This window comes from Anolis carolinensis, chromosome 2 (genome assembly GCF_035594765.1).
Source record: "Anolis carolinensis isolate JA03-04 chromosome 2, rAnoCar3.1.pri, whole genome shotgun sequence".
NCBI classification, from domain to species: domain Eukaryota; kingdom Metazoa; phylum Chordata; class Lepidosauria; order Squamata; family Dactyloidae; genus Anolis; species Anolis carolinensis.
Genome location: NC_085842.1, coordinates 262,977,488 through 263,002,470, shown reverse-complemented (window position 1 = coordinate 263,002,470; position 24,983 = coordinate 262,977,488). Strand labels below are relative to the sequence as shown.

The 24,983-nt window shown below is 38.7% G+C and overlaps 1 protein-coding gene across 1 annotated transcript; it reads left to right on the top strand.

The window, feature by feature from the left end:
- Positions 1-4,771: 4,771 nt before the first annotated feature.
- Positions 4,772-24,292, top strand: znf475 (zinc finger protein 475). Its single transcript, XM_003223012.4, has 5 exons — positions 4,772-4,936; positions 10,640-10,754; positions 12,009-12,930; positions 20,302-20,482; positions 23,725-24,292. Exons 3-5 carry the CDS (start codon positions 12,286-12,288, stop codon positions 23,874-23,876), a joined length of 978 nt encoding a protein of 325 aa, XP_003223060.2. The 5' UTR covers positions 4,772-4,936; positions 10,640-10,754; positions 12,009-12,285; the 3' UTR covers positions 23,877-24,292.
- The last annotated feature ends 691 nt before the right edge of the window (positions 24,293-24,983 follow it).

Below are 24,983 nucleotides of genomic sequence, written 5' to 3'. Positions count from 1 at the left end.
GTGGAGTGGGATAGAATTTTTTTTCCTGTCAGGAGCAACTTGAGAAACTGCAAGCCACTTCTGGTTTGAAAGAATAGGCCATCTGCTAGGACATTGCCCAGGGCACACCCAGATGTTTGATGTTGTGTGAGGCATCTCTCATGTCCCCACATGAGGAGCTGGAGCTGACAGAGGGAGCTCACCCACTCTCCACAAATTCGAACCACCAACCTGTCAGTCAGCAGTCCTGCCAGTACAAGGGTTTAATCCATTGCGCCACCGAGGGCTCCTAGGGATAGAATATGAGGTACATAGATTTCTGCTTTGCTACCTAGTCTTCCATGTGTAAATCTCATTGACTTCAAAGGGATTTATTTACTAGTAAGTCTGCATAGACCTGCAGATCTTAATGAATTGCATATGTTTTGCTCATGTATCTGTCCTCAATGTTGTTGTTGTTGTTGTTGTTGTTGTTGTTGTTGTTGTTCAGATACTGTAGAATTGGTTACCTGACATTCCCAAAAATTGTTCAAACACAGTCAGGAGGAAAACAGGCTTGTGTATTTTTCCATTAACATTATTCCTGTTGACTGTCAATGGCAGAAAAGAGACAGTACTGAAAAAGAACAAATAGACATGCAACGGAAGTCTAGCAGAAGGTCACAAAATGAAAAATATCAACTCCTGCCCAGAGTGTGCAGACAATGCTGCCTACAGGGAAATGAAACCTGGAGCCAAGAGCAATAAGAGAGCCCCCAGCAAAGTCAAATAAAAGATTGTTTTAATGCCTTTATTTCATTTTATTTTTTTGTTATGCTTGCCTTTTGTACCAATCTCTCCTACAGCTCTTGGCAGCTCTCATCAAAAATATTTTTTTATCCGAACAAGAAAAAAAAAGAATAGAAAAAGACATGCTGTTTTGCTGGCAAACACGGCCTTCCTGAGTCCAGAGAGAGGATAATATGAGGACTGCAATATCTGCACAAGGAACATTTTCATTTGCTGTGTGTGTGTCTCTTCAGTGTCTGGTTGGCAGAGGATGTAGGCTCTGAGCCCTGGACTTGTGTACCACTCCTAACCCCCAACTCCGACCCACTGCCGCCACAGTACAAAGGCGATCTCAGGACAGGCACAAGGGAGACAATGCTTTTTATAGAAGTGGGAAGTCTTCAGGGAGACAGGAACAGGGCCTGCTATTTTGGTTTTTCCCCATTTCTTCGTTTTCCAGCATTGCCTGGAGCAGCTGCTTCAAATGATTATTTCACATGGAGGGCTTTTACAAGGTGCACACCTTACACATGAATGCGATTTTCATGCTTCTTGGCAGGGAATTGGACTGGATGGCCAATGAGGTCTCTTCCAATTCTGTGATTCTACAGGTACAGGTTTCCCCCTCCCCTTAGCTTATCAAAGCACTGGGCCTCTAAGGTGTCTCTCATACAGTGCTATTATAGCACTTTGATACCACCTTATCTGCCATGGATGTACCCTACATAATCCTGGTATTTGTAGTTTGGGAGGAACTAGGAATTCAAAGTGCCTCACCAAACTAGATATTCCAGGATTCCATAGGTTGGACCCATGAAAGTTACTAACTTACTTAGGCAATCCCTCATAGTTCGAGGATGATGGTCCTTCATTTTTTGGAAGACGCCTGTGCATGATTTTTTTAAATGTGTGGGGGTCGGTGCACAGCCAGTCAACACACAGTCTTCACAGATTGAGGTCCCAGCAGTGGTGTGATTAACACAACGAGAGTGGCTTCTCAGTCTGTTGCAGCCTTCTTCTGCCTTCACAGCCGTTGTAATATGTACCATGTTATCCTCCGCCTGCTCCTCCATTGGGGTCTTTGGGTCTTCGGATTGTTCTTGGTCTGGATCCTCCCCTGCGGCCACTCCTGGGAGTGTCAGACTCCCGTGGTTGTGCCCGCAGGTTCATCGGAACACGCAAGTCCCCTCACCACGTCAAGGTGACAATCCATCGAGGTTAAAAAAGTTATAAAAGTTAAAGTGATATCGAAGTGTTGTTATTGTTGAGTATGAAGACGAACGACAAGAAGTTATTGGCTAATGGAATAGCATGCATGCAGTGTAAGTGGTAGTGTCAGGACATAATCCTCAAACTCCTCCCTCAATAGTCTTCTGTGTCACTGAATGTCTGCTCTATTCAAGTATTTTGGCTGTCAGCCAAAAGGGCTACTCTTCCTGGCTTTGTTCAAGGATCCACATCCTTGGGTTTATACCTAATTGGTGGATCTCCTTAGTATGTTCTCTCAACATATAAACACAATGTCAGGCTTCCTGGATTTTATCTTAAAACAACTGCAAAAATAATAAAATATATATAGATGAGAGGATTAGGTAATTTGATAGACCAGATTTTGGCACATAGAATAATGTTTTGACACATGCTGTCGACAGGCTTGTTAGTTCAGCTGCTGCAATGGTCATTCATGTTCAAAGAAAGTCTGGAAACTTAAAAGGCTAATGTGGCTTCTGAGCATTTTAAGCAGGCTTGGGTAGCAATGCAAACTTTTATATCTTCTGGGAAGCTTTATGAAAGATCATGTTAATCTTCACTTCTAAATCTGCTATGTCTAGATATGACAATTCTCCATATTGCATCTTTGCCCATCTGTGTAAGCAGTGTGGAATAAAGGCACATAACACAGTGTCTGCAGCAGAAAAATCTACAGTGGGAGATTTTAAGAAAATATCTATACATGTTTTATTTCTCCTGAGGATTGCTCATAACATTATCAAGCAATCTCTATTAAAGAGCATCTGGGTTATATGGTAGATAACCCTTTAAGACAATAGAGATGGTACTATAGCCGGTTTGGAAATAAATGGAAAAAAGAATGAATGAGTGCAATACATTTCACTTATAGAGATAAATAGGATTTCAAATGAGAGCGTTTTGTATGATAATCCATTTATTTCCTATTTGTATACCTACTATCAGCTGGAGCTCTGATGAAGTAACCTGAAGAGGTCACAGAAAACTGAGAGAGAGAAAAAAGGGAGAGGACAGTGAAAACATTGAGGAAAACATGTGCCTTAAGTTCCATCTATCTCAACAACCTCACATTTTATAGATCAGAGCCCTTGGAAGAGCTCTAGAATGTCTTTAAAATTGTTATCCTGGTATGATGAAAAATGCTAGTTGTCAGTTTGACAAAGAGACCCTCCCATTGAAAAGAACTACGGAATGGTGCAAATCAGTAACAAAATCAATGTAATTTGACTAATGAGTACCAAAATAAATGCAGCTCAATAATTTAAAAAAAAGAAGAAAAAACTAGGGGAGGTCATGGGGGTTGGGTTCACGGGTGTGGGGCTAGAGGGTTAAGAAATGTTAAGGTATAATAACTGTACAGCCAAATTTTTCACATGTTTAACGAGTGCTGACTGTATACCATTGTGTAAACTTGCTTATTCTGATGTATTTTTTCATTGTTTTTTGTTTTTTCTGTTTTTTGTTTTTTACTGTCTGTTTTATTTTTATACACACTATAAAACAATAAAAATTATAAAAAATAGAAAAAAACTAGGGGAGAAACTGAGTGATAGAAGGAAAGGAAATTAATAATAGCCAACTTTAACATATCAGCATACCAGTGCTCTTGTCTCCAAGGCATGACATCCAAAATATTAGTCCAATGGACTATTTCTACAGAAGTAACAAAATGCTGTAGGATTTCAGTTCATGTATAGGGCAAGAGAGGGATCTACTGTTTAAAAGCTCTCTTCAATATTTGCTTTGTGTGTTTGCCTCATTGCAACAGCAGTAATGCAGGACTCTGTTTGCTAAAGAGCTGGTTGCTGAGCAGCAAAAAACAAAATATTGCTCTCGCCTGGGCTGTTAACATACTGGAGCTCGCTTCATAGGAAGATAAGACAAAAATCTTACGTTTTGAAAAAACAAAAACAAAGTGTGCCATCCCTGTGAAACAACACATTATTATTACAATGGATGGAATAAAATAGAAACATTCTGTGTTTTAAAGGTCAGAGCTATAATGTACTATTGTCTATAAGTTATATTTATTGAAAATTATTAATTAAAAGAGTTGAAAGTGATCACCAAGGGCCATCTTGTCCTACCACCTGTTAAAATTATAACTAAATAATGATCATGCATACAAAACATGTTTTTCCAAAATGTCTAAAATATATTTAAATATTCTTTCCATCCCTAATACTCACTTGAGGCAGTCCTATTATAAAATGCCTTTTCTCCCACCTGTTTAGATATTTACTGATCTGGGGACGTACTGTGGTGGAGTGGTTTGAGTCTGGGAGACCAGAGTTTGCATCCCCGGTTAGCCATGGAAAGCCACTGGGTGACTTTGGCAAGTCACACTCTCTCAGCATCAAAGGAAGATAATGAAAAATTCCCTCTGAATAAATCTTTCCAAGAAAACCCCATGATAGGCTGGTTTTAGAGTTGTCATAAGTTGACAGTGTCTTGAAGGCACAAAACAACAACATAGTAAATAACTATGTGATAATAATTTGGTGTAGTGCTTCAAATCTTTCCTCCCTCTCTCCAAAACATGACCCATTCCAGTAACCTTGTAGTCGCTGGTGTCAAAGTGAGGGGATTTTTAGTCTCCCTCCCCATGACGTATCCCAGAGATGAACTTTGGAGCATTTCTATCTGCACATGTCAAAACGGGTCCTGCAGGTATACCTCTCCCCACCACCACCTTCCTAAACAATGCTGCTGGCCAATCAGCTGTACAAGAACTCTGTGAATTCACTTTTGTTGATAAGTTGCTAGGAAACATGTCAAGAGACAAAAGAGAGGAACGTCCATTGCCACAGCAACCCAAGATGCTAACCTACTAAATTAAGTATGGAAAGAGATACTGAGACCTAAGCTTTGCTTCTGCTAATTCCTCGGTGAGCATGGAGGAAACTTTATGCAGGGGATTAAGTACTGAGAGTTCAAGGTAAGACCAAGTCTGGAAAAACAGAACTGCTCATAGGCTCAATAGAAACATGCTTTTCTATAGGATTGAAATACAGGATCAAATGAACCCCTTTTAATGGAATATCATGTTCATATTATGCAATTATTATTGTCTTCACTCTGTCACATAGTTAATCTTGTATTGAAATCCCTTGTATTTTATAGGACTGTTAGCACTGTGTTCATGAATATCAAAATGTGTGAGTTTTCCTGTTTTCAGGAGGACAAGTAGCCACAACAACAACAATCCATTACTGCTGTCATTGTGCCATGACAACAGGAACACTATCGAGTGCTAGTTACATTTAGTTAAACATTTATTTAAACAGGTAGGAATTAGTTTTCCATGAGTTTATGTATTCTATCATATTTTGGATATGTGTCAGAAACAAACCTTCATTTTTTACTGTGATGTCATCCCCCAAATAGTTGTTTTTTCCAAGTGTTAGGAAAATTAGAATCAAATTGCACTGGAAAGGCATGAAAATACAAGCTTAGAAACAAATATTTCACTATGTTCACAGTGCCTGCAATTGGCCAAATAATTAGAAAAGACACATCTATGAAACTGAACTCTGAAAGTGAAGATTTTAGCTGCAAACATATTATGCTGATTAACAGGGATGACATATTCCTGGAAATGCCAGATAGTTTGCATTTAGACATCACACACTAAATTTCACTTATTTGTTTCACTTTACATTAGCAAACACATGGACAGATATATTCTGAAATATGCTGAAATTATTATTAATATCCCCCTTTCACTTTTGAACCACACAGTTTTTGTTGTCAGAAGATAAATATGTTTGCATTTTAATCAGATGAGTTTATTTTAGCCAGTACAGATTCTCAATCTGTATACATGTTGGTTATATTTTTTCCAGTGATGGCTGGTACTTTCCATCTCATTAGTCAGTGGGTTTTAAAACTTTGGGTTTTAATATGAACTTTAAAGGAGCTATCCACGGTGCTGAGCTACATCCCACTACTAGCTTAGAAAGCAGCTTTAAAGTCCAGCAAAAAAAAAAAAAAGCTTAGATTTGCTCTCTCTCTTTCCCTTCTCTCTCAAACACACACACACAACACAGGAACCACAACTGCCAGTTATTTTTTCACATTGGATTAAATTATCTCATACTACTCTTCCCTATAGTTTTCTTGAAGGATTATGTGATGCGGCTGCTAAAAAAGCCAATGGGATTTTGGCCTGCATCAATAGGAGTATAGTGTCTATATCCAGGGAAGTCATGCTACCCCTCTATTCTGCCTTGGTCAGACCACACCTGGAATACTGTGTCCAGTTCTGGGCACCACAATTGAAGGGAGATGTTGACAAGCTGGAATGTGTCTAGAGAAGGGTGACTAAAATGATCAAGGATCTGAAGAACAAGCCCTATGAGGAGTGGCTTAAAGAACTGGCATGTTTAGCCTGCAGAAAAGAAGGCTGAGAGGAGACATGATAGCCATGTATAAATATGTGAGGGGAAGTCATAGGGAGGAGGGAGCAAGCTTGTTTTCTGCTGCCCTGCAGACTAGGACGTGGAACAATGGCTTCAAACTACAGGAAAGGAGATTCCACCTGAACATCAGGAAGAACTTCCTCTCTGTGAGGGCTGTTTGGCAGTGGAACTCTCTCCCCCAGGCTGTGGTGGAGGCTCCTTCTTTGGAGGCTTTTAAGCAGAGGCTGGATGGCCATCTGTCGGGAGTGCTTTGAATGTGATTCCTGCTTCTTGGCAGGGGGTTTGACTGGATGGCCCATGAGGTCTCTTCCAACTCTTCTATTCTATGATTCTATGATCTTAGACCACTGAGAAGCTGATATCTGAAGGACTTTAGAACAAGAAAGAGCAAGTGAATAAGCAAATCCTGTCCTTGCAGAGAAGAGAATTGGGAGAGACAAAGTGCATGGATGGAGGTAGCCATAGCCAAATGTGAAATCATCTAGACTCAGTGAGAACAGCTATAGACTTGATCCAATAGATTGGATCTTTGGCATTTCCATCTGGCTAGAACACCTGCCAAGAAATAATGTTCTTATAATAGCTGCTTCTTTCCCCATTGTGTGTGTGTGTGTGTGTGTGTGTGTGTGTGTGTGTCTATAGCCATGGACATAGTGCTTTACAAATAACACTTATGACAATTCCCCATCTCAAGGGAATAGAGGGAAGCAACAGAAAAGGTACAGAAAAGAGCATGAGACACAGATACATCATTGGATAATATGTGATTATTTCAACAGCACATAGATTGGTTAGTTAGCATATGAACTATAGTGAAAGGGTAATCCACAGGTTTTTCAGAAAATGTGAGGAGAGAAGTAAATTAAATCAGGGAAGTTGTCATGAGGAAGTGGAAGGCTGTTTTGGGAATAAAAGCCAGCAAGGAGAAATAGAGGTGGCCATTTCAGAAAAGATAAGACTATTAGATGACTAAATGTGATCGATCTGGATATGTAAAGTTCATAGGAGGGATGTGATCAAATATAAGTGTAAAAGCTGGGCAACACCAGAAAGGTTGTGATACTGACGACAAAGCAGAAGCCAGTGAAGGGAATTTGCAGTCACTAAGGACACTCACTGTCAAAGCAATGGTATTCCCCATAGTAACCTATGGTTGTGAGAGCTGGACCATAAGGAAGACTGAGCGAAGGAAGATAGACGCTTTTGAACTCTGGTGCTGGAGGAAAATCCTGAGAGTGCCTTGGACCGCAAGAAGATCCAACCAGTCCATCATCCTGGAAGGAAGGATATTAGAGGCAAAGTTGACGTATTTTGGCCACATCATGAGAAGACAGGAAAGCTTGGGAAAGATCATGATGTTGGGGAAAATGGAAGGAAAAAGGAAGAGAGGCCAACCAAGGGCGAGATGGATGGACGGTATCCTTGAAGTGACTGGCTTGATCTTGAAGGAACTGGGAGCAGAGACGGCTGACAGAGAGCTCTGGCGTGGACTGGTCAATGAGGTCACGAAGAGTCAGAAGCGACTATGCGATTGAGCAGCAGCAAAGACACTCAGGTCCTCTGAGGAGCAGCTACTCCAACCAGCCAGATCCGAACTGAACATTGTCACCCAGAGGACCTTTTCATCGACTGAAAAACTTGACATTATACTAGATTTCCTTTGACCAGAAGCTGACCACTTGGAGTGCCTCTGCTGTCGCTGTGAGAAAGTCCTTCATTGTGCATGTGGCAGGGCTCAGACTGCATTGTAGTAAGTGATCTGTGGTTTGCTCTTCTCCACACTCCCATATCATGGACTCCACTTTGTAGCCCCATTTCTTAAGACTGGCTCTGCCTGTTCAGCACCTTCCAAGTCGACAAGTCTTCTGTGTGCCCAGGAGGGAGTTTCTCATCTGGTATCAGCCACTGATTGAAGTTCCAGTTTTTACCTGCCACTTTTGGACTCTCGTTTGCTGAGGTGCTCTTGCAAGTATCTCTAAAGATCTTAGGAAGCTATTTCTTGATTTAAGGTGTTGGCATGTTGGCTGATATCTGAACAGAGGATGGGCCTTTCATTTCTGGCTGCTACGTCCTGGCAGATATCAGGTAGTGCAATACTGGCTAAATAGTATAATTTCTCCAGCGGTGTTGTGTGTAGATATCCTATGAGAATGTAGCATGTCTCATCAAGAGCCACATCCACTGTTCTAACATGGTGAGATGTATTCCACACTGGGCATGCGTACTCAGCAGCAGAGTAGCAAAGCACAATGGCAGATGTCTTCACTGTATCCGGTTGTGATCCCCAGGTTGTTCCAGTCAGCTTTCGTATGATATTACAGTATTTCTAGCACTCACAGAGTGACTCCCAGGTATTTTGGTGTGCTGCAGTGCTCCAGCGGGGTTTCTTCCCAGGCAGAGCCGGCCTTAAGTATTTTTCAAATGTAGGCAAAGAGAATTTTGGCGCCCCCCCCCCAACAAAACAATCACTGAAAAATAAAAGCATTGGATAAGCGAAAATGTTGGATAATAAGGAGGGATTAAGGAAAAGCCTATTAAACATCAAATTACATTAAGATTTTACAAATTAAGCACCAAAACATCATGTTTTACAACAAATCAACAGAAAAAGCAGTCTCGACTGAGCCCCCGTATGTTTGGAGCCTAAAGCGACCGCTTAATTCGCCTCATTGTTGGACCGGTTCTGTTCCCAGGTAATCAGGAATAAATAAAATCATCACAGGGTTTGGGATATGGGGCATTGGACTTATTTAAGAAATCAATTAAGGTCGGAATGATCTGTTTATTAAATATGGAATTAAACTGTACTTGTCCTACAGTATTTTATGGTATGGGGCAGCTTCAGCAGTATTTGATTGATTGTTCATGATAGTCAACAATTTGAAGCTAGTGGACTCATTCTGATGAATCTGTAGATATCAGACATACTTTTAACAACAATGGAGAGCAAAGCAAAAGCAATGACATTCTGCAGGTTTTTGTTATTTCAAAATGTAAGCATTTTGTAACAGTAAAATATGAAGGAGTTTGTTTTTGCTTAGGAGATTGGCTTTGTTTTTGCTAAGTATTGTGTATATTCACTCTTAAAATGCTTAAGGACTTGGTTGTTCTTTCATGTTTTAACATCACTTCCTGAAATGAAATATTCATTTTCAGAGCAGGTTTACCATATCAATTTTAATAAACACAAATCAAGAGGGATTTCAGCACAATCACTTGTCTAATTCCCGAGTCAGTACAGCAATGTTCCATTCAACAAATGTGTTGTAAAGGTATCCAAGGTTACAATATGCATTTTTGTGGATTTTTTTACACAGAGGAATATAGAGAGATGTGGGAAGAGAGAGAACAAGTGCTGCAGAGGAAGGTTTGAAAAACGAATGAAGGAAATAGAGTCCTTTGGTGTTTGTCTACCAGCTTTATTTCCAAAGACAGCTATGAAGCTAACAAAATAATGGGTTCTCTGTGGAGTTCTTGTCTTAATGGATCTATAAATCTGAACCTATTGAAACTTTTAAAGTACTTGACCTAACCATTAGGATGAATGCTTAGATTAGATTAAAGTATTCTCCTGACTGTTTGAGATATTCCTATTGCTATATACCTTAAAAAGATAAATGAAAGTTTAGCTCATAGTAGATTTCCTTTTGTATAGAAAATAAAATGTAAATGATTTAAATTTGGACTACTTATTCTTTGATTGTGAGATATTACATATAAAGTAGCTCCTTCTAGCAGGAGCTGATTTAGTTTCTGTGGTCCTATAAATTGCCTTATTTGGATACAAGCAGTCAATTACATCCACATTTATTTTCAGTACTAGTGTATGGTTTGTGAATTAAGGCCATCTTTGAGAAGTACTGAATAGATCAACTACTGTCTCAAATAAAAATGATGAGCCATATTTGACTAGTACTCACATTTATTGAAGTAAATGGGGGGGGGGACACACACACAACTATATTTTGCCTTTTACTGAGAAATGTTAATTTACTTTTTAAAAATTTATAGATTTTATAGCTGATCAAGCACATAACAGGGGATCCCAAATTTATGGATATGAAGTTACAGGTCATTTCCAACTTAGCAGAAAGGAAATGAGTCCAAATGGCGTAATCCTCCAAGTAAAGAATAAATCCATTATGAAGTCTTTTTGGAAGTCCAACAATTGGTTCATTTTCAGCAACATGCTGTGACTCACTCAACATTCTCTCTTCCAGAGTCTGCATTACTGCTTGAAAGTACTGCAAAGTGTTAACAGCTTGATCATCACGGATACATATCTATCAATGGAAAATGGAATGATGGATAAAGTATGAGCAGACTGAAACAAAGGTATATATCCCTCCATTCCTAGTTGTAAGCGTTATCTTTTCTTTCTCTCTGACCTGAAAAAGGATTTCATTGCCTCTGAATTCTGAGGGACTAGGAATATCTAGAAACTGACAAACCATATTTCACATAATCAGAGGGGTAGACAGATATCCTGGAAACAGTCAAAATTAGAAAGTACTCACACTTACGTATATAGCAAAAAACCCAGAAGAGCAACCCTACAGAACAGAAATGTATAGATGAAAGTAATGTTTGCAGAGGGCTTACTGCTAGCTTGAAGCAACTTCATGACTTCATGACAAGAGCTGGCAACTTCTGACAGTCTGAGAACTGATCAGACCAAAGAAGGAGCTGGACCCTCTTTCAGACAACAGGATTTTCTGTCTCAGGTGCCAAAATAACATGTCTGAATTTAGGTCAGAGTGGGCAACTACAACAGGCCCAGTGGCAAATTTCCCATTCCTACAACTCATTATCAAAACATAAATAACACCAGACATGGCAGGAATTAACTCTAAGTTTTGAGAAAGGTTGAAAAAAATGTGGATGGGTGTGGAATGTATCATAGGACCTCATCACATGGAGGCCCAGAAGCCGAGGAACAGTGTAGGGAACCGTGGAGCAGCACCCAGCTTCATCCCCTTACCATGTTTGATCATGGGCTGCCATCCACCACATTTTCCAGCTGTCTCCAGCTTCCTCCCGTGTTGCCCCTAGCTACTTCAATGAGGATACAGGTAGTCACCCACCTCGTCAGGGCTCCCTCTAAGTGCACTGCCAGCATGCTGCCCAATGGAGCCCCACCAGAAGTAGCCCTGCATCATATGATAGCTCTGGTGGATTCTGTCTCAGCAGGATTCCTTTCCTATTGAGGGAAAAATTATTTGTTTTTGTTGGGCAAATATATTATATTTGCATAAACCCAACATATGTGTCTTAGCCATAGTAGTTAAAGTGGTTTCAAACACCATTAATTCTATAGTGTACTGAAGATGCACCACCAACTATCCATTGTGTGAGTAGTGAGTAAAAACAAAACAAAAAAACCCTCATGCATATTTTCTGAGACGTAGGCCCAACCAGTATCTGGCCTACTTCCAGATAAGTGTATCTAGGAATGCAAAAGCAAAAAATGAAAATATTTAAAGTCATATACTCATCATTTAATCTTCATTTTACTTCATTTTTAAAATAAATATATATGCAAGAATACCATTATTCATATATGTTTTATATCTCCATTTCTTTTTCAAGGCAAAAAAGACAACAAAAATAGTAAAAAGAAAAGAAAAACAAAAAGTTTACATCAAACCATAGCATTACTGGAACATCTTAGTTAGAATATTGCAAACATACTCACATCTCTCCTAGCTATTCTCGATGATTATAGTTTCTAGTATCTCTGCCCCAGAGACTGTAGCTATTTTTAAAGGAGCAAGTTCAACCAAAAGATAAGGCTAGGAAAAGCAAGGTCAAGCCAAGTGCCACTACATACCTCCAAGGAGATTGTTAATGGAACATTGCAGACTTCATGGAAACTGCTCTATTGAAAAGGGCTTTAAGCAAGCATTACAAAACTATGCCAAATGCTGGAAAAGTCATTGCTAATGTCTCGACCATTTCATGTTCAAAACAAGTTTTGACACCTGTTGTGCCAGATCGTCTACCAGAGGTAGTAGGTTTAAATTCTGTCATTAAAATTACCTCCGGGAAGAAAAGACCTGGGACTGTAATAGTTTCCAAAAGATCAGATACTGGTGGCATGTCCCAGGATCAGTGGGATCGACCAGTAATTCCACCAAGAAGACCTGGCTTCAAGGTGTGCTATATCTGTGGTAAAGAGTTTGGCTCACAGTCACTTCCTATCCATGAGCCTCAATGTCTGGAAAAGTGGCACATTGAAAATGAGCAGTTACCAAAACATCTCAGAAGACCAGCACCCATCAAGCCTCAGACCCTTTCTGGAGGATCTCAGGGTCTGATGGCTGAAAATGCAGCTGCTGCTCAAAGTCACCAAGCTCAGCTCCTGCCTTGCCCAAATTGTGGCCGTACGTTCCTGCCCAATCGTCTCTCTGTGCACCAACGAAGTTGTAAATCAAAGACCAGTTCGGGTCCTTCCAACTATAGATCTCCCAAATCAACAGGTTATGGTCCAGCCTCTTCTGTTTCAGACAAGGTAAACTAGGAGGCATCATGCTTGGAAAGGTTCAGTTGTTTCTGTATGGGAATTCACAGATGACCTGCTGTTATAGAACTTTATGTTAAAACCTTCCCTATTGGCCTCAATCAAACTAGGATTTTATTTCAGAGATGATATATGAGTGAGTAGATTAAAACAAACCTTAGCTGGCAGGACCCTCGGGATTTTTGTGTCAGATTTTTATTTCTTCATTGCTTTTCTCTGACCATTTCTTCAGATCAGTTCTCCCTTAAAGTCAGCCAGTCAAAGGTGCCTTTTAATTTGGGAATGTAGTATACACATTTTATAAATTTAAACCACTTCAAGTGGTTAAGTAGTCCTGAGTTGAACTAGGGAACATATGAAACTCAATGCTATGACGAAGCTAGCAAATTTCTAGCAAAGACCTCACAAAACCCAAGTTCCCATGATCATTTGGAGGAAATGGTCACAGTATGAATCAGTGCATTTCTTCTGTATATTTTATGAGAAAGAGGAGCAGTGCACATAAGGATCTCCCTTTGAGAAAAAGGCGGGATATCAAACAAACAAGAGAAATATAAAGTCTTTCCCCAGCCATTTTATCCCCACAAAGCTAAAATAAAAAGAGCGGAAAGCTTAAATGTACCAACTGAGGTTGACTCTGTTACACAAGTGTAGTGGATTGACAGAGCCTGAGAAAGGACAGTTCAAACCTCCTATATATATATATACATATATATATATATAAATGCAATGTGCATTTTCCCCATGAGTAAACAACAAAACCACTAAACTAATTCACACCAAATTTGGCCACAAAAGACATAGCCATCCAGTCTATGTCTTTTAATTTTTTAAAAAAAAACACTAGAAAAATAAAGTCCAAATTACAGGGGACAAGAAAGAGCTATTCTCCCCTTGGCTGCCAGTTAGAAGGGTTGGCCCCGCCCCCTTTAGGCCCCGCCCATTTTTTGTCCTAGCAACTGCCTCAGCCACTTCCACACTGCCTATAAAATACAGATTATCTGATTTGAACTGGATTATATGGCAGTGTAGACTCAAGGCCCTTCCATACAACTACAGTAGAGTCTCACTTATCCAAGCCTCGCTTATCCAAGCCTCTGGATAATCCAAGCCATTTTTGTAGTCAATGTTTTCAATATATCATGATATTTTGGTGCTAAAGTCATAAATACAGTAATTACAACATAACATTACTGCGTATTGAACTACTTTTTCTGTCAAATTTGTTGTATAACATGATGTTTTGGTGCTTAATTTGTAAAATCATAACCTAATTTGATGTTTAATAGGTTTTTCCTTAATCCCTCCTTATTATCCAAGATATTTGCTTATCCAAGCTTCTGCGGGCCCGTTTAGCTTGGATAAGTGAGACTCTACTGTATATAATCCAGAATGACAAGGCAGATAATCCACAGTATCTGCTTTGAATTGGATTTTATACAGTTGTGTAGAAAGGGCCTCATATAATCCAGTTCAAAGTAAATAATATAAGATTATAAATAATATATATAAAATTATTGTGCTATAATAAAACAGAACAATATAATCTCTAAAATCAGGACAGTAAATAAAGAACAACACTTTGAAAATGGGAATTCCAAACAGGAAACAATCAGGGCCAGCTAACACCTCCCAATAAAGGGTTTCCCCAGGGACGAAGCTGAGGAGGGAGAAATGTAGTGTGTATTATCAGTCATTATTATTGTTACTATTATTATTAATACTATTATTACTGTGTTGCTGTGAACCATGAAAATAAACACAATCTGGTTCCAAGTATTTAAAAACTTTAAAATCAGAACAGTAAATAAAGAACAACACTCTGAAAACAGGTGAATTCCAGACATGAAACAATCAGGGCCAGCTAACACCTCCCAACAACAAATTCTCCCAGGGAGGAAACAGCCAAGCTTTGAAGCTGAAAGGCCATTATATGCTAATCATTCTGGCAAATTGCAGTATTCATACTTGCCCCAACAGACAAAAAAAAAGGGGGGAACAACCAGAAATATTGTATATTCACAAGCTTTAGGAAATAACATATGCTAACTTAGCACCAGTTCCTCAACACTTTATTTCCCATACCACCACACTTCGCCACAGCAACGCGTGGCCAGGCACAGTTAATTTATATATAATAGGCTATTTGATAGTTGCAATTCAAAAGAAAATAAGGTTTTCTGCATGCTGTGGCTGTCATTCCACATAGGACTGCTAGATCTCAGGGTTAGGCCATTCTTCTTGTGGGTCATTTCCAGGCAGGAGATGAAGGTGCAATTTCTCCAATTTGGGGAGATTCAGGCCCCTTCCACACTGTCCCTATATCCAGGATCTCATCCCAGATTATGTGTTTATCCCAGAATATCAGCCCCCTTCTACACTGCTATATAAAATCCAGATTATCCACTTTGAACTAGATTCTATGGCAGTGTAAACTCATATAATCCTGTTTGAAAGAGATAAAGTTGTTGCTTTGTAATCCATTTGGTAATGGGATGCGTGGATCAGCTAAAATTGATTGTATCTAAAATAATGTAATACTAACCAACTTTGGCCTTACAAATGAGCTTTGACACTTCTTTCAAATTCTACTTTGAACTGCATTGTGGTAATAGATCTGTAGACTTATATTTTCAGCAACTAGTTCCAAAAAGTAATGAAAGAGGGTGCTGTTCTTTTAGTGAACATATATTTCTATTTCCTGTATAGATTACATTTATAAATTTTGATGTATTTTCCAATGTCTGTGTAATGTATGGAGAAATGTTCATTCTAAAGTTTCATGGGCTCAGTCTTGAGTATCTGATGCTGCCATCTGCTGCCTTTTTGGGTTCTGTGTGTGTTTACAAAATAAATGCATCCTAATCTCCTGCCTTCCTTCTTTGACTGTTTAAAACCAAGATCCTTGCCTTGTTCTACAGCTTCATTAAAATCTGGACCAAATCTGGAGCAAACCTCCCTTAGTCCCTTAGGGGAGATAGGGCAGGTTATAAATAAAATTATTTATTTATTTATTATTTTTGAAACCCTATACTTCTTATTATGAAAACCTTTTTTCCAGATTCAGCTTCCTTCCTCCCTCCCTCCCTCTGTCCCTCCCTTTCTTCCTTCCTTCCCAAAAAACCTTTCAATCAGGCCAAAAAAAAAATCCCATGCCTGGAATAATTAATGTGTAATATGGAATTTTCCAGCAATGGCTAAAATGGTTTTCCAGTAATTTCATGAAATCATGGCATTCCCATGGGTCTGTACATTGAGGTCGCCATAGGTTGACAATTGGACAACACACTGAGGCTTCAGCTGGTTCTCTAAGATTTGGTAACTCTGTTTTCAAGCACAAATATCTTACAGATAAAAGTAATTTAGCCCCCTATAAGTCTAAGTTTTATAACTACATTTACTAGATATTTTAAAAGATTAAATCACCTTTTTGGGAAATTACAACATTTTATTGATTCTAAGACACCATCGATTGGAAAACACACATAATTTCAGTACCACCAACAAAATAAGCTATATAGATAGGTACCCAAAATTTTAAGATGCACTCCATTTATAGAGATGTTTATATGGGGAGAAAAGTAAATCTTAGAATTGAGGAAATGCAGTATAAGTGATTTTCCCTGGCCTATTTGGTTATGAGTGGAGTCCTAGATATAGCATTCCTACACAGTTCAAAGAAAAACAGTGACTGAGTCTAGCAATTGCACAGGTTATGTGGTCAGTAAGCAATGTAGAAAAGTTAGCCTAACATGAATCTTATGATTTTCCAGCATAATTTAATTTAGAACTGCAATCCTCCCTGAGGTGTTATTTCCATAAAAGGGTAGGAACCTGAGTGATGACCGAGTTTAATTTTATCAGTAGTTCTAACCTACAAAATCTAGAACGGAGTTGATGGATGATAACAGATGGGAATAATTTTATGAAAGCTCATGTTCAAGATACAAATCTACTTTATTGGTAACATGATATTTCCCATACATGTTCACTCCATGCCCTCCAATATTTCACAGATGAAAACCAAGAGAGAAGTAGCCAAATGACATTGAGTATGATCAAGAAAGCAAAAGTTATTAATGAGGAAGAACACATAAGCTAGGAAAAGTTGTAGCAGTTTTATTTTGCCTGAGACTATTGGGAAGGGCAAGATTCCTGTCTGCTTCCTCCACTGAATCAATTCAAATGTACAAATATACTTCTCCATTTTGAACTCAGTTTGCAGCAGTACATTGAGGACAAAGAGGGGAAATGGGAGTCCGAGAGAGAACTGGAACATTTTTAAAGAAGCTGATAAAATGGGATGGCAAATTGGGACAGTTAGCGGGCATATTACCTATGCTCATGGGATGAGAAGATATGATAGTTAGGAAAAGCTATGTGGTTTAGTGTGGTGAAATTGTACATGTCTGCACTTTGAATCTTTGCAAAGAGTTCCACGATCCCCAAGTCTAGGTGCTCTTGTATCCTCTCCTCTGATTTTGTCCACATCATCCTTGCCATGATTATGACTGACCCATTCACTCAGGATCCAATCTGCATTACTATTCAGTGAAAGTACATGGAATAGAGGTTGGGGGTGGAATTATGAGGAGGGAGTATTTTGTAGCTGATTCTTTTGTTTTCTGTTTTAGTGTATGTTTTTATGTTTTTCTTTGTTGGATTTAAGTTACATTTTTGAAAATTTCATACAAAATAATTAAAATCGAGAGAGATTGGGCTTCAACCTACTGATGTCAGACCCTGTCTTCTGTTGTGATTTAAAAAGCTATCTTTTTGAATATAAAATGAAATGGTGAGCAGAGTTAAAGCAGGGAAGAATAATCTTGTAACACATTTAACAGATATATTTCAGGATGAGGTTTTGTAGACACCAATCCACTTTTTCAGGTAAATTTATGGAGTACGGTATTAAAGCCAGAGGTATTTAAACCCATTTACATAGGTGTGGGAGTGGTAAGGGAAAGTAATAAGATACAGAAAGATGCAAATAGTCAGCCTGGTTTTAAATCTTCATAGTTAAGAAAGGTGATACAGGAGACTTTTTTTCCCATTCTCCTATTTATCAAAATATTTAAAGAGATGTGCAGGGGAAAAACTATTAAAGAACAAAAAGCAAACACAGCTGTGTTGATCATAAGAAAAAAAATCCATATTAATATGTACTAAAAGGTAAAGCATAAAGGTTTTCCCCTTACACTAAGTCTAGTCGTATCTGACTCTGGGAGTTGGTGCTCATCTCCATTTCTAAGCCAAAGAACCGGCATTGTCCATAGACACCTCCAAGGTCATATGGCTGGCATGACTGCATGGAGCATCATTACCTTCCCACTAGAGCGGTACCTACTGATGTACTCATATTTGCATGTTTTTGAACTGATAGGTTGGCAGAAGCTGGGGCTAACAGCGGGAACTCACCCCGCTCCCCGGATTCAAACCACTGACCATGTGGTCAGCATGTTCGGCAGCTCAGCAGTTTAACCCGCTGCCCCATCAGGGGCTCTGATATGAATATGTACGAATGTATATTTATTACACTGTTAAGGAACAGGTCACACAAATTTGTTTAAGATTTCAAGTCTCCAGATCTCTTCATCAGGGTGAAGTTAAAGAGTGACTAGGTGCATCTGCATTGTAAAACTGATGCAGTTTGACATCACTAACTGCCATGACTCAATGCTATGGAATCTTAGGATTTGTCATTGGTTAAACACCAGCACTCTTTGGCAGAAAAGACTAAAGACCTGGTAAAATTACAACTTCCATGATTCCATAGCATTGAGACATGGCAGTTGAAGTGGTTTCAAACTGCATTAATTCTATAACATAAATGTTGTGTGGGGAGGAAATAAAGAAAATTCTGATGATGCCCATGGTATCTGGCTGATATTTCAGAATGGAATGAAGAAACAAGCCAGAGTGATGGAGTGGTTTGAGGGTTGCACTATGACTCTGGAGATCAGGGTTTGATTCCTTGTTCAGTCATGGAAACCTACTCGGTGACCTTGAGTAAGTCACATACTTGCAGCCCCAGAAACCCCCATGATGGGTTTGCCTTAGGTTTTCTATAAGTGGGAAATTATTTAAAGGCACACAGCAACAACAAATAGAGCTTAATACAAAATAAAATACTCGTTAAATCTTTTTTAAGAATAAAAACTAGGCAGTGAATAATAAAGTGGATACTTGACTCTTCCTTTGCTTGTAAACTCTGTCTCTCTGCCTCTTGCTCAACCTTATGGGTTCTTTCAGGTGAAAGATTTGCTTTAGGCTAGCTTATGACCTCCAATGGAAGAACACCTCACCACACTCTCAAATCATAAAACATATGGAGTCAGAGCAAATGTTGAGTAAAATGACTAAAACCTTGGCAATAAATATATTTTGTGGGAACACTCAATTTATTTTGGCCTTTCTTTTGGACATAATGCTGGCTATTTTGTCAGAGAACAAAAGCAATCTTTGATGTAGTCACATGTTGTTTTAAAGGAAAAGTATTATTATTATTATTATTATTATTATTATTATTATTATTATTGTTATTATTCTGTCCGCAAAGGAGACTCAAAGCAGGAAAAAAAAAATTGCACACATATGAACTAATTCCTCCTACTCTTATATTCATATTTATATTCCACTGTTTTCCCCCAAACTGAAACTTAAGGTAGCTTCTATTTGTTCATTTAAAGCAGAGGTGAAGAAATCTTAGTCAATTGACTACCTATACTCCGAAAGTCATCCACTCTCTTAGACCTTCCTCACCCTTATATTCTTCTATGTCTCCAAATTTCCAGCCAAAGATAGATACTATGTTGGAATGTTGTGTGATTTCCTGGCTGTATGGCTGTGTTCTAGCAGCATAGGAGAAAATGCTGCTAGAACACGGCCATAAAGCCAGGAAATCACACAACACTCCAGTGATTCTGGCCGTGAAAGACATTGGCAATACAATTAATAAGTTATTTCTACTTCTGAAAGTTTCTGGTTTTGATTGTCATTTCCCATACTTTCAATTTGGGACTTGGTGCAACACAGGATGTGTCTCCATCCAGTCCCCCAAACTTTTATATCCCTAAATTATTAATCTGGAAACATGCATGACTGAGAGTTTAAGCATTCTAGCCTATACACCTGTATTTTACAGATAGTAAACAAAGAACATTTTGAGCTTGCTTCTAAATGCTAATTTTATCAAAAGAATTGTTCACAATATTACCACCCCTCAAATTTCTGTGACTTTCTTGGTTCCGTGGGAACTAAAATCTAGATCTCCCAAGTCCTGCCTGACACTTTGATCACAACATAGCACTGTGTCTCAACTTTCTGAAACCATTTTTTTCAACTGCATTTTGTTGCTTTCAGCCTGCAGTAATAAGGCGACCCCCAACTGTCATCTGTTACATATGTGGCCGTGAGTATGGAACTCAATCTATAAGCATCCATGAACCACAGTGTCTGAAAAAATGGCATATTGAGAATGATCAACTGCCAAAACATTTACGGAGACCTGAACCTACTAAGCCAGTTTTCCAATCCATAGGAGGTAAGTATAAAGTGATTAATGTACATATGCTTCCCATTAGCACGGGACATTTTTACCCCATTTTGCCACTTTGCTTTGCGGCAAGGATGGGGCCTACCATGCACCATCACATGATGCATGGCAGGCACCACCCACTTTTCTCCCAAAGCCTCCACGATTACAGGGAGGAAAGTATTTTGGGGAGTTACCCACACTTTCCCTTCCATTTTCCCATGTGATGGAGGAAAGGGTGGCGGGGCAACACCAGTGCGCTCCATGTGATGAAGGAAGGAGGTAGGGTGCACAGGGCACCACGAGTCGTCCCACGTACCTTCCCTTTTGCTGGCAATTGCCAGTGCAGCTGCACAGTCCAAAAGGACTGTGGGAAGAGGTCCATGGATAGGTATTTTGTCTAATAAACACCCATTAACATATCACATATCCTATATCCCAGTATCTGATCCCAGATTTTCTACTCATCTGAGATTATCTGGCAGTGTAGACTCATATGATCCAGTTAAAATCGGATAATCTGGGATCAGATACCAGATTATATAGCAGTGTAGACCTAGTCCTAGTGGGAAGTGATGGTATAAAAATATACTATAATTGAGTTCAGTATTTATGCGATTATAAGCTGCAATCAGTGTGGTGAAATGGTTTCAGTGTTTGACTAGGACATTGGAAAACCGCGTTTGAGTTCCCACTTGGGCAAGTCGTACTCTCTCAGCTTCAGAACAAATCCTGCTGGGAAAATCCCATGATAGCTTAGTCACAGAAGTCACCATAAATTGGAAATGGTTTGAATTCACAAAACAGCAACAAGCTGGATATATTAAAGTTACAAGAACTTTAAGAATTCACGTTTACACCATTAATGCCTGGACACAACCCTTAAAACCATACAGTTAAGTCATTTCTGTTTTCATTCTCTTTTTCTAGGATGAGTTCAACTACATGTTGTACCATATGGAACTGGGGTGGGGAAACTTCATACTACAGACTTTATAGCATTATGATGTCCTTTTAACTGCTATGACTAGAATCCTGAGTTTGGTAGTTTGACTGAGAATTCTAATTTTCAAATCTTAAGATTCCATAGCATGTTGTCATGACAGTGATATAATTCTATTATGTGGAACCGACCCAAGGTGCTGAGCACAGGTTCAAGTCTTAGTGAAAATAGGGTTTCAGATCGCTCACAATCCAAATGCTCAGGATTCTGGCTGGTGTGAGTATGGCTGACACCTATCCTCTTACTCTCACCAAACCCAAAAATACAGTAGAGTCTCATTTATCTAACATAAACAGGCCGGCACAATGTTGGATAAGCGAATATGTTGGATAATAAGGAGGCATTAAGGAAAAGCCCATTAAACATCAAATTATGTTATGATTTTACAAATTAAGCACCAAAACATCGGGTTTTACAACAAATGACAGAAAAAGCAGTTCAATACACAATAACATTATGTAGTAATACTGTATTTACAAATTTAGCACCAAAACATTGCAGTGTATTGAAAACATTGACTACAAAAACATTTACTACTAAAAAATTGACTACAAATAAAGATAGAATTGCATAAAATGAACTTACAGTAACAACATTGTCAGAAGTTAAATCCATAAAAAGTTCAGTTCTTGCTGCCTAGAGAAACAGCTGTGGATCTGGGTGGGAGGCAGAATGTGTTGAATAATACAGAACATTGGATAAGCAAAGGTTGGATAAGTGAGACTCTACTGTATAGGATTTGTGGTTGATATGCCCCAATGACAAAGACACATGTAACACTGTTTTAGCCATTTTCTGGATACAGTACCAGTAACGAGAATTTCCCTCTCCCTTTGTCAACCCTGTACGCAACACTGATATCATGGTTCTTGCCATTTGCTTTTCCTGAAGCTTTCCTGTTCTGGAGTCATATTTGCTTTGCAAACATCTTCCTAGAATTTTAAACTCAATAAGATGGATAATCATTTAAATAAACATTTAAAAGGAAACTGCTTAGGAAGAGAAGAGTTAAGCATGTACAACCCCTTCCCCATGCTATGCTGTGAAGCACTTCCCCAAGGGCAATTTTGCAAGTGTGAAGGGGCTAAGATGGCAGCTATGTAATGTGTAGTTTGGCCCTGACTATTCCAAAGTATACAGCATGCACATTCATTTCCTGCAAATGAGAAGACCACTCGCTACAGCCAAAAAAGAAACACAGTTGGTTGCTCATCTAATCAAAAAGAATATTAGGAACAGGGATATTATGAGATCTAAGGCTTATTCTCATATGGAGCACCAAATATGAATCATATTACAACTGACTGGGTTCTTATGGAAAGGTCTATATAAACAACAGCCTTTTTTAAAAAAAGCCATTGGCCTTAAACAAAATTGGGCTCAATATCTGAACATAAAATCTAGGTAATGTATTAAAAACATTACTACCTAAAGTACCATACTTTTTGGCAAATGCATACCATTTGCAGTTCAAATAAAGTATCTACCATAGTTTTCTTGCCACGGACTGCTCATTCAGTTGTTAAACAACCTCAGCTAAAGGTAGCCCTGTGGAAAGGAAAATGTTTAAAGCCCATTTTAAGGCAAAAAGAGAGAGCAAGGATTTGATGCAAATAATTATACCATTAAAATGCATTCCAGCTGCCTCAGTCTCTAAGCTTAATTGCAGACAATTCCAGCTGAAAAATGGGCATAAATTGAAGTTTACTTATTTTGCCCATAGGGTCATTGCATTAGCCCCGCTCTCGGTCATACCAAAGTCATTTTAAAAAACACACCTAAACTGGAACAAAAATTGGCTGCTAGACTCCCAAGAACAACAGTGGGGTATGGGAAAGGAGGGAACACAGCAAAAGACAGAACATGGTGTGCTTTTTCTTCCATCCTTTTGGTCAGATAATCTTGGCTCATTAAGCAGGATTTGTAACAATGCCAAGTGGTGAAACCAGCTGATACTGAAGTGTAGCTGAGTATGTTAATAATTAGCAAAGAATGTGAAACATAGCACATGCTGAAATGTTTTCTCCATACGTACAAGATGGTTCAGTTTGTAGTTAACTTTATTTGACCCCTGAGACAATAAGCAGAGTTTTGGTGGGTTTTTTCCTCCCTCCTAAAGACTATGATTTAGTTAAAACTGAAAGGCTCAGTCAACAGGTATTTCCTGAAAATATTTTCCATAAAAAGTGAACATGGTTCTCCAGAATGAAAACTGATATATTTTTCTTGTTTCTTTTTAATTTTCCAGCCAAAGGTTACTATGATCTTGATGCTTTAAATGAGTCTGCTTGGCAAAATTCCCAGAGCCAGTTAGTTCCATGTAATATTTGTGGCCGTACCTTCTTGCCAGACAGACTGATCGTCCACCAGCGTTCATGTAAACCGAAGACACCAAAATAAAAGGCTCCTCCTTCCTAGCCAAGATTTTAAAGAACTAAATTTAGCTTTGATCTAAATAGGTTTCAGTACTCTATAGAATCAAGTTTAACACTTGTCCTGTTAAAATTATCTCAACATTGATTATGTAGGTGAAATATGGAATATGTTGCTTCTGCAGTGTTTTGTGACAGTAATGATGACTATGTGAGCCACAAGCTCAAGGATCTACAAGAACCTTTGGAATGACTTCAAGACTGCAAATGATTACCAACGTTATTACTATAGCACTCTCTATTAAGAAGTAGCCATGCCTTTTCCCACCTCAGGATTAATAAATCATGTGTAAAAATACTTATTTTTATTGATTAAGCTTATGTTTGAAAACTCTGTCTGCACAAAATAAGGACAATAAAAGCCTTCAGTAGTCTTCTTCAAAAGTGGGCTTGTGTGTGTTTAATGGCCCAATTTCAATTCTTTTTTCAAACCCCAAATTTTGAAGGCCTTAAGGACTTTGAACAATGGTCAACTTTTGCAACAAACCCAGTAGTAAAATTTTAGTTTCTAACTCTAAGCACCAGTTTTACTGTTTAATCTCGTTATCAGTCTCCGTTTCTGGATATGGGATATTTGGGTATTGCATTATCTTTCTTGAGAAGAGAAATGGGTCTTCCCATATCTTACCTCCCATATTGTTCACAAGCCCTTTTGTGCCTCCTTAAAGCCTACAGTTAGCTTCATGTCTCCTTTAATCTCCTTCAATCTGAGACTGTTACTTGCCTCCTCCCTCTTTCAGATCACATATCTCAGTCATAATAATCACTTATAAATTTAATTCTCCACATTCTCTAGAAGACTTGAATTATAAGTATTATAATCAGTTAGTGATTTTTTCTTAAGAATACAAATAACTTTACACACATTGGCTGACATTCAATTGCAGACATAGCTCAATAGTCCTATGTTCTCCTAGCACCTGGCAGCTGTCAAGCCCCAGGAGGTCAAATGAAAAACAAAACAAAACAGCTTTTCTGAAACCACTGTGCAATGCATTCTTGCCAAGCTCATATATGAACAGAAGATATCTGACTCATGGGGTCTAGGTTTCACAGATAAAAGAATCCTACTCAG